Source organism: Siniperca chuatsi, linkage group LG6, assembly GCF_020085105.1.
Source record: "Siniperca chuatsi isolate FFG_IHB_CAS linkage group LG6, ASM2008510v1, whole genome shotgun sequence".
In the NCBI taxonomy this organism is placed as follows: Eukaryota; Metazoa; Chordata; class Actinopteri; order Centrarchiformes; family Sinipercidae; genus Siniperca; species Siniperca chuatsi.
The window spans coordinates 24,464,531-24,474,440 of record NC_058047.1 but is presented as its reverse complement, the minus strand read 5'-3'; the positions used below and the strand labels follow the sequence as shown (position 1 = coordinate 24,474,440).

Genomic DNA, 9,910 nt, shown 5'->3' with positions numbered 1-9,910 from the left:
CACTCTGAACATTGCAGGGAAGGAAAAAACTAAATGTTTGTAAAACTACTACATTATTACCAGCAGACGTCTCAGCATTCTGAATTTAAAATACTTTAGTGTCCACCAGACAGACAACAAAAAGATTTACACTGCTTTTTAGGTCAGACTGAAATTGTGAAGCACTTTTAAATGGTTGAATTTCTCAACTGCAGATGAGTCTGATAAGTCATTTTGACGCCAGTACACTTTCTGCTGAAACTTGTCTTGTACCATGGTTACGTCACTGACGGTTCATGCACTGAATTTATTGTAAACATCCCTTGTTAGCATCCAGACATTTTAGTCTTCTAAACTGCAGAGCGTTTGCTTTCACACATGAAGGACTAAACCAGTTTACTTTAAGCAGCCTCTTTTCAGACACTGACCTGGCTTTAGTTAGTTGAAGTGAATCATTAGAATACAGACCACCCTATTTTGTTCCACAAGATATACAAAGGGTAAGAATGCATAATTGACTGACACTGATGAAACATTTTTGTCTTTTTTATGTTGAATTCTTATCTGAATGCCTTTTTCAGATTCCTTTAATGAGTAAATTCTGACATCTCAAACCAGTTTCATCAAAAAAAGAAAGAAAGAAAAGAAAACTCACACATTTCAGATAAAAATGGACCGTTGTCAAGGAAAAGGCAAAGACACAAATTCAGACCTTGGAGATTTTAGTTCACTCCCATATAAAAAGCACACATATTGTACAGTAAGCAAACATTTAACTGTCAGCACATTTAAACTGGTGTTTCTTCACTGACATCTTCATTAAAATAAGTTTTCCGAAGCAAAATGGGCTTCAGGAGACTGACAGTTACAAAGGAAGCTGTCTTTTTATATCCAGTCGCACTTTGTCTCCTAACTGACCATCAAGTATATATATCCCGATTGTATAAATAAAAGTTGTAGAAAGAATAAATTAGGGTTAAATCCTGCACAACCAAAGTGATCCGTTCAAACTACCAATCCAAAGAGCTCGCTGTTGAATGGACTGCAGACATGAGTTAAAGTAAGACGTACTGGGATTGCTAAAGTCCATCAATATAAATAAAGAACTGATAAAAAGTAGAGTTTGTAGGTATTTCCCATCCAGACAGTCTGCATATGACTATTAGTTCTTGGCCTATAATTCACAGATTTTATAAATGCTGTAATCACAAAGGGGCAACACAGCTTTAGTAGAATAGGTAGGACACCCTGTAACGCTCTCAACTAAACTATGACAAAGTGCACTCAATAGGATAAATAATCTGACACAACAATACTCTCACATTCACAACTCTGATCATAATCATGGGACAGAAAAAATACCATGCTCCACAAAACAAGAAGAATGACACCAATCCCCTTTAACTAATGCTTTACACTGACAAGTTTGATAAAGAGGGGGCGCTGGAGTCTTACCAATACTGATTCTAATAACAGACTAATAACACACTTAATAAATATACGAACAGTATTTTCTCTCACTGAAGCCAAGAAAATGGTCATTATTTCTCCTTTAATCTGGCTGTTCCCTTCAACTTTATCTCCCCTTCACATCTTAAACTGATGTAACATTTGAAATCCATATCAAAATTTCCACCCAGATTCACTTCATTAGTCTGTTAAAGGAAACAGCAGGGGCTTCTGGTGTTTTATACACTTGCTGTGAGGTGTTTTATCAGCTTTGGCTTGTATTCTGAATTCAGCCAGCAACAAAAATAGTTCTTCTCCAGAAACACTTTCCTTATATTTGGACAGGCCCGTAGAAAGTTCAGATTAAATGTGAAAACAATTAAGACATCCCTTATTTCCCTGCTGGTAAAACAAAATAAGAATGTATTTAGTCGTGACCGACGGCGGTTGCCAACATTAATTTTAATGAAATTGTGGCTCTGGTCTTGCCAAGTCATTATTAGCCTGTCATGCTAAACCCCTACCAATCAGAAGAGAATGAATCGCTCCAACGAGTTACTGATGACTATGGGAATTTCCGACAATGGGACATGTTTTAACAGTCTCAGTCACGTCCTGCCAGTACATACTGCTCTGCTCTGAACAGTGAGAACCTCAGCTTTCAGGATTTTTAGGTCTTCAGTGCACTTAAATAAAAATTACATGTGGAAACAAACCATGATCCAAAATGGAAAAATGGAACCCATGTGTCTTTGCTGTAATTATGAAATAAAAAAATGTTCTTCAACATCTCCGATTCATAAAGACAATCTCCAAAGCCACATGGAGCGCCCCTTAAGCTGCCATACACAAAAACATTTCTGGTTTAGTATAACACTGTAGACTAGTGCATTAAGAAAAATCACAGCGGTTAAGAAAAGTCCAATGGAAACCATTTCTATAACTACTGTGCCACACTGTCAGACATTCATGTGCCTCAGTTTACGCAACATTTGGAGCCAAACTCTGAGCTTTGATTGGACATCTAAGTGTATGAGTTTGATTACAGAATGTCCCCACATGTGTTTTATGTTACACGCTCTGGAGGGATTACCAGAGAGTGGTCCAGCAATTAATCCCCCTCCGCCGAGCACTTTCACTTCCTGGGGAGCAGCGCTGCAAGTCTCTGCTTCTTCATGGGAAGGAAATGGATCTCTTGTGAGCTGACCTTCTTCAGTTTGATAGCTCTGTTCTTAGGGACCTTTTTAAGCGGGTTGTTGGGGTCGTGCTGCTCCCCCTGGGACGCCGACGGCACTCCGTAGAGCTGCTGCAGAGATGCCCCCTGGCTGCCGTCCCGTTTGATGGAAAAGTTCTTGGTGGAGACTCCTGACAGGCCTTTTATCTTTCCGCAGAGGATGGCAGGGATGGCGTCCTTCACCGAGACAATGACCTTAGCCGTCTGCGAGGTGCTGACTATCTCAAGGTTTCCGGCTCTGCTGAGAGACGCCTCCTGACTCAGAGAACTAGACCCACCAGCACTGCTGTCAACCACCCACTTATGCTGCCGGCTGAACTCCAGTGAAGCCAGACTGCCCAGGAGTTTGGAATCTAAACTCTGAGTGCACTCAACACCCAGAGACAAAGACGTACCACTAGTATCTTGACCAGAATGGAAAGCTACTTCTCTGTCTGACTGAACGCACTTTTTCCTCACACCAGGCACAGACAAGTCGAGCACACTGTCCTGCTGCGGACTGGGGTATTCCTGTTTTAGTTCTACTGGACATGCTCTGACAGAAAGGTCCAGAGCCTGTCCTTCATCTGGAGGAAGCGAAGATGGGGACACATTTTGTGGCTGGAATGATGGCATGCATCTGCTTGAAGACAACGAAGGAGAGGTAGTATCTTTTGGAGAAGTCTGAGTGCTTTTACTCACAGTGCAAACTGGTTTTGGCATGTTCCCCTTTGAGTCCTCAGTCTGAGGGACAGGAATGGGAATGGGAAGAGGGACGGGCAGAGGCACAGGCAGGGGGATGATGACAGGGTAGGGAACTAGAAGTGTGGCAGGAGGGACTAATGGGGCCAGAGGGGAGGTGTAGGGAGGTGTGAGGGGAGGAAGTGGGAAGAAAGTAGAGCCTGGTGACTGACAGGTTGATGAACCTGCCTGGGAAGGGAAGAGATCCTGCAAGATGGCTGCAAAAGCTGGATTCTGCAGGAGAGAGAGCAGGTTAGCATCCTGCGTTTGCCCTGCTGACTTCTGGTCGACAGCTGGAGGTAAACCAAACGTCAAAGGATTCTGACACAGGATGTTGTTCTGGAGCGGCAGCTGAGGGCAGTTAGCGGTCTGAGGAATCACAGAGGGACTCATGTGCTGGATGACCTGCTGATCCAAGACCAGGGGAAGTGAAACTGGGCTTTGGCTTGTTAACAAGTACGGTGCTGCCCCCATTTGGCCGAGCTGAGGCCCGGCTGCTCCAGCCATCTGGAGGTGAATGGGCAGCATCAGTGGGCTCTCTCCCAGGCACACTGGGTGTAGTACAGTTGTGGCGACTTTAAGCGCCACACCTCCTGGAGAGTCAGCAGTGGGACTCACCATTGACGGTGCAGGAGGCTCCACCAGGTTAGCGAGCGCTCCTTTGCTCAGTCCTGTCGCGCTGCCGCCACAGGAATCAGGAGTGAGTGGATTTACTCCCTCCTCCACTTTACTGGGGATTTCTCCTCCTCCCACCTCAGCGCTGCACACATCAGTCTGGGACTGTGTCATGGTTACAGACACATCATCACTACCCTCCATAGTTCAGTTTGAAGAGTCAGTCGAAATCTTCATCAAGTGCTAGTGACAGGTTTCATCCATTATTCCTCTAGGCAGCCCTGAAACACAGGAAACAGAATGTTTAATGATGAGCAGTAGTTTCAAACAATTGTTATAATGTGGAAAATCTTACACATGGACCCAAAACTGTGCACAGTGCTGTAGAATTCTCTGGAATTTGTCCCTTGAGCAACGCCATTTGAAGGACACTTGCTCCATGTTGTGTCTAATACAGCTCAGGAAGGTCTATGAGTTTTAACAATTACAGCAAAATATTCCATAAAATTAAGACTGATTATAAAAGGACTCTCCAATGATTTGCACGTCCATAGAATTGGGGACTTGTAAGAAGCAGATTAAAATAAGAATCGAAGCAGCAGAGGCTGAGATATCCTGCTTCAAAAAACACTGGTTCCTAAACTTCCCATAATGCAACCTCAACTGCCTGGTAAGCACCTTCATAATTGAAACTCCTCAAACTCAAGTTTGTAGGCTTTCTGTTATAAAATCTGTAATCTCCAAGCCAAGCTCTGGTTGAGATAACCCTGATGACATCACTGTGACATCATCAAGGTCATCTTCTCAGGCTTGAAAAAGCTCCTCCAGAGGCCACAGAGGAGATTATACAACAGTTTTCACAGGCTGAGAAGAACTCCCCTGTAAACCGACACTGACATGTAAAATTGGTAGCGTGCCCCCTTTAAATAATGTCCAAACAACTGGCCCACTTCCTACACCTTTACTCAGTGGCAGTAGCTTGTCACTGATGGAAAATCTCTCTCACTGTGGGGAAAATAAAACACACAATTAAAATGCATTATTGGGCCTTACAACTCATCCCAGACAAATAATTACGGGTGAGAATGAGGGGGATTTACTGTTTATCATATATCATCACAGTTAACCAAGTTAGCACAGAGCCAGTGTAATACAACACAGGAAATTGAGATTGGGAACATGATTGAGGCTGTCTGTTTTATGTCCCAGAGCTCAATTATCCCCAGCTGTTACTGTAATCAAGAATTAAAAGATAAACAGAGGTCCAACATGAAGCTAATGACAGTTTGGTTATATAAATATATATTTATTATGTCTTATGTAAAGCACTTTGAATTGCCTTGTTCAGGTGCTACACAAATAAACTTGCCTTGTCCAGAACAGATATGCCTAATACGTCTCAGATGTGATGCTTGCTTTGGGTTTTGGACTGTTGTATGGACAAAACAAGTCATTTGAAGACGTCACCTTTGGCTCTGGGAAATTGGGATGGACATTTTGTAGACCAAGAAAATAAATCTACAGATGAATCGATAATGAAAATAATTATTAGTTGCAGCCTTAATCCAACCAAGACAGATAAAATCAAAAGGGTTTACATTTTTTCATTTGCCCATCTTTCCAGTCTTCCCCTCCACTCGTCTCTCTTGGGTTACTGTAGGTCTCCAGTTAAACATGTTAGGGCTGGTGTAATAAGCCATATGCAGCTGAATGGACAGAAGCTTTTCTTTTGCAGGACCAAGGACCCCTGAGCTACAATATCTGCATAGAAAAGGTGATACTGGAATAAATTACCCAGTTTACAACTCAGCTATCTATCTATGTATCTATCTATCATCCCAGGACAGCATCCCAGTAGTTTTCATGCTTTTATAAGCCTACTGTGTGTTGGCTTTCCTCTTCACTGCATGACCCTTCCACACAACACATGTCCTGCTTGCATTGGCTGTCAACCCTCATCCATCTGTAGTGATAAAACATCCCTTGGGTGCCTGGAGATATAATGCATCCAATGTCAGCACGGTCAATTATTCATACTGATGGGAGCAGCAAGGATAATATGTTCAGGTCTTGAGAAGGGAAACACTTTTACCAACCTGAAATGTAACAACAAAGTATGCCATATCTTTTAAGTGAGAAACCCAATCAAATGCACACATGCAGTTCCAATTTTCTAAAAGCGTGACGCTTTTTTTTTTCCCTGAACAGCCTTCATGTGGTGTTGGGTTGCCTCACTGAGCAGCGAGGAGGAGCGCTCTATCCCCCCAGGCTGGTTTTATATTGTTCTGTAGCATAGATGAGACATTGTAATATGGCTCTGATGGATTACACGGAGGATTCTACAGCCAGACGGTCGGCCGATAACCTTGTTGCTGTTTCACACATGGGAAAGGTCTGGGAAGTGTGTGCACCTTGGGAATACAAAAACATGCTTAAACATACCCTACAAGAACCCAATAAAAGCTTTTGTGCATTTATAGCTTGAGGCTTCTGTGTTTGTTCCCTTGTCTTTTCCCAACACAGTCCAGAGTTAGTGGGTGTTTAAGGGTCCGGCAGGTCATGTTTGTCTGTATTCATGTAATAGACTTTTGTACCACACATGCTGCTTTGTCCTCATAGGGAAGACTCATCTTGCAAGTTATGGGATGACAGGCCAGACAAAAAGGACTTGAACAAATTGTTGACACGAGAATCCAAGCAAAGGCATGGGCATATATCTGTCTTACACAAATATACTGCATGCACACATGGGCAAGACCCCTTCCGACAGTTTTTTTCTTAATATCCTCAATACCTCTCTTTCTACAAGAAATCTTTTTGGGAAAATTGGATCTAATGTTCTAAATTAAGCCTGAATAGGAAATTAGGATCTATTCTATTCTTCCACCATTTTGATGTTACGGCCTCACTTGCATTCCAGGAAGTTTGTGGCAAGACATTTCCTGCTTGATAAGATGGTCATGAGGTCTGTGACACAATAAAGTCTTGCTGACCAATATGAAAGAAGTCTTTCTTGGTTGAAACTCCCCTACTGTCACAGACTCTAATGGTTTGGCCCGACTGTGCACTAAGTGAGGACAATAAACTCAATTTAATGGTCCCTCTTAACTTAGCTGTCAGTGTGAAAAAAAAACATTTTATGCTTCAACTTTAGAAATAAAAACAGTGTTAGTGAGCATTACTCTGAGCCATCAGATCAGGTGACCTGATGCTAAGCAGTAATCACCACCAGGGTGACATGTTGTTGCCCCCCAGCAAGCACAGCAGTTCACAGCTCACTGCTCCAACCTCTCTTCACTTGAATCATGTGAGTACAATGTCAAACTCTGCAGACGAGCAGCAGAAGAGGAAAAGTTTAACCAGCAAAGTCTAGAGTGAGCCAAAGTACATAGAGACCATGTTCATCTTTGTTTTTTTCCCCTGTTACATTATCTGACTCTGTGACTTTGCTTTGTCTCTGTGTTATCACAGAGAGGGAAGGTCAAAGAAAGATATCATCTAAGTGCCAATAAACAACTCTTGGATTCTTGCTGATGTGCCACAAGTCAGCTAAATCGTTCCTCCTTACCTCCTGAGTCTGAAGTCTAAAATCATCCTAAAGTCGACTTAATCCACATCCTTGTGGTCAAAGATGCTGCTGCCATCTCCTCTGGCTAAATCGAACACCTCTTAAACAGCCCCGTCAGACCAGTGTAAAGCTGTATGTACTCTGGCACAAATTCAGAATGTAGGGTCTGAGAATTAGAAAATTAAACACAACCTTATTTCCATAAATAGCTTTAGGTTAAACGGATTAATCTTCCTAAATCCAGCTTGCTAACAGAGTTAGAGGTTCCCATTTCCACATGATGATACAGTTTGTAGATTAGGTTGTTAAAAATAGCCCCAGTGTAATGCAGTTTTCATTAACCATGAGCTAATGTAAGAAACATGCAACACAAACAAACCTGCAATCTTGTCGGTGAATTGTTTGTTTTTTAAAGACTGATAAGACCAGCAACACATCTAATGCTGTCCGTAACTCCCACATCATCTGTAAGAGGTTTGTGTTCACTAGCAAGTAACAGCTAATTGAGTAAATAGGCAAGAAGAGACCTACCAGAGAGCCAAATGAAATCCCTCCCCTGTCCCCATTACTGTAATGATTTCCACATTGCCTTTTTTTCCTTCTCCTTGCCTCATTGATGGAATGTATGCCATAGTAAGTCAATAGCAGGGAGAAAACAACAACGCCTTAACTTCAATTGCATTAAACTGCACTGCAGTCCAAACACATTACAAGAACTACTCTCTTTCTTTGCTCATATAATCTTTCCTTGTTATGGGTTTGATTTACCAGAGGGAATAAAGCACCAGGGATGGATGAAGCATGGCTGATGATCTAAAAGGTCATCCCCTCCACACCCCTCCCCTCCAGTAGCCAATTACATCTCATTAGCAAGACACACTGAAGCATCATCATGAGCTTCACATCCAGGCTGCTCTCACATCAGTGCAGATTGTCTTTTATTAGGCTGGTTGTCCTCCAGCTGATCTCCTAAATCCCACAGTAATAGTCAAATCTGATGAATAATTGAACACTTCTAATTAATACAACTGGAATAGTCATCATTGTGTGACAACAAGTCACTGTTTTATCCATCCATATTTGCCATTGAGAATATTTAACCATTTAACCATATTAAAATGCATTTATACCAAAGGCTTACACCACTGGGTCAAGCATTGTTATGTATATGAACTATATAACTCATTAGCAAATAGGTGGTTGGACGAGCCACACTGAATATAAATGTCTAGAGAACAGTACAATAGTAATAGTAATTTCCCTCTATACAAACTGAACATTAAAAATTAGAAATTAGATCAGAAACATTAGAATTTCAAATGCATATGATGTTTTCCTGCTGTGTGAATAAGCCCATCATTAAGATACATATGAGGGTGTTTCTGCAGAAGCTTAGGGGCATTTATACCACTGCTAAAAGTCGCTATTTTCCTATTCGAGTTCTGTCATTGCACATGTGACAGGACACCAATATAAGCCAATGCACAGGCCATTAAAGCCCAGGCTATTGTAACAGGCCATGAGCGTCACACTGCTGGGTTCATTTGAGGATATTTTCCTCATTTGTTTCAATGGTGACATGTTTGTTTCTCTATAGACGGCGTTACCGTCCTCCCAGACAGATATGCGCATTTGAAGCCCGGTCTCTGATGTGTCTGGTCCCTCAGCACGCCGACGGTTCGCCATGAAAAGCAGGGAGGCTGTGCGCCGTGTGTGCGCACGTCTCCACACATCACACGGCAATAACGTGAAGGGCTGAGGGCGCGTGACGCTCCGCGGCCATAAAGACAGTAAAATATGGCAGGGGTCCTCGTGCTAAATCATAACCTGTTATTCCTAAAGTTCCCGTTCAACTGGCGTATATTTCAAAAACGAGCTCGAGCTGACAGACAGTACGCGTTTCACGGTTTCAAGCTAGCTAGCTGCGCAAGTCGCCTCTGAAATTTGAGAAAAAGGCTTCAATACATTTTTAAACCGAGACCGTGCCACTAGCTAAATAATTCCCAGTTAATCCACGAGCGAATGTTAAAACGAGTTAATGTTTGAGCGACGTACAAATCAGAAAAGCCTTGGCTCACCCTGCTTCATCTCCTTTCCTTTAATGTAATTCTTCCATAAAATTCCAGTTTTGCTACAAACACCAGCATTTACTCACCTATCAAGCAGAGGAGCGCATTAGCAGCTTTCCAAGCCAGCTGCCCTCTGTCAACCATCAATGAATGAGACCCGTAATACTTTCAAATAAATAGATAAGGCTTCTATTTATCTCTTCATTGCGGTCCGTCGCTGCGACTCCAGACTGAAGCTGCGCACGCAGCACAGTCAGCGGGTCCTCCCTCCTCCTC

At 42.5% G+C, this 9,910-nt stretch overlaps 1 protein-coding gene across 1 annotated transcript; it reads right to left on the bottom strand.

Annotated features, from left to right (window-relative positions):
* Nucleotides 1–509: 509 nt before the first annotated feature.
* On the bottom strand, nt 510–9,910 carry LOC122877309 (retinoic acid-induced protein 2-like). Its single transcript, XM_044198685.1, has 2 exons — nt 9,721–9,910; nt 510–4,278 (listed from the first exon to the last, which is right to left on the bottom strand). Exon 2 carries the CDS (start codon nt 4,199–4,201, stop codon nt 2,564–2,566), a length of 1,638 nt encoding a protein of 545 aa, XP_044054620.1. The 5' UTR covers nt 4,202–4,278; nt 9,721–9,910; the 3' UTR covers nt 510–2,563.

Coding starts and splice junctions, on each gene's coding strand:
- LOC122877309 (XM_044198685.1), bottom strand. CDS start 4,201: ATGGAGGGTAGTGATGATGTGTCTGTAACCATGACACAGTCCCAGACT.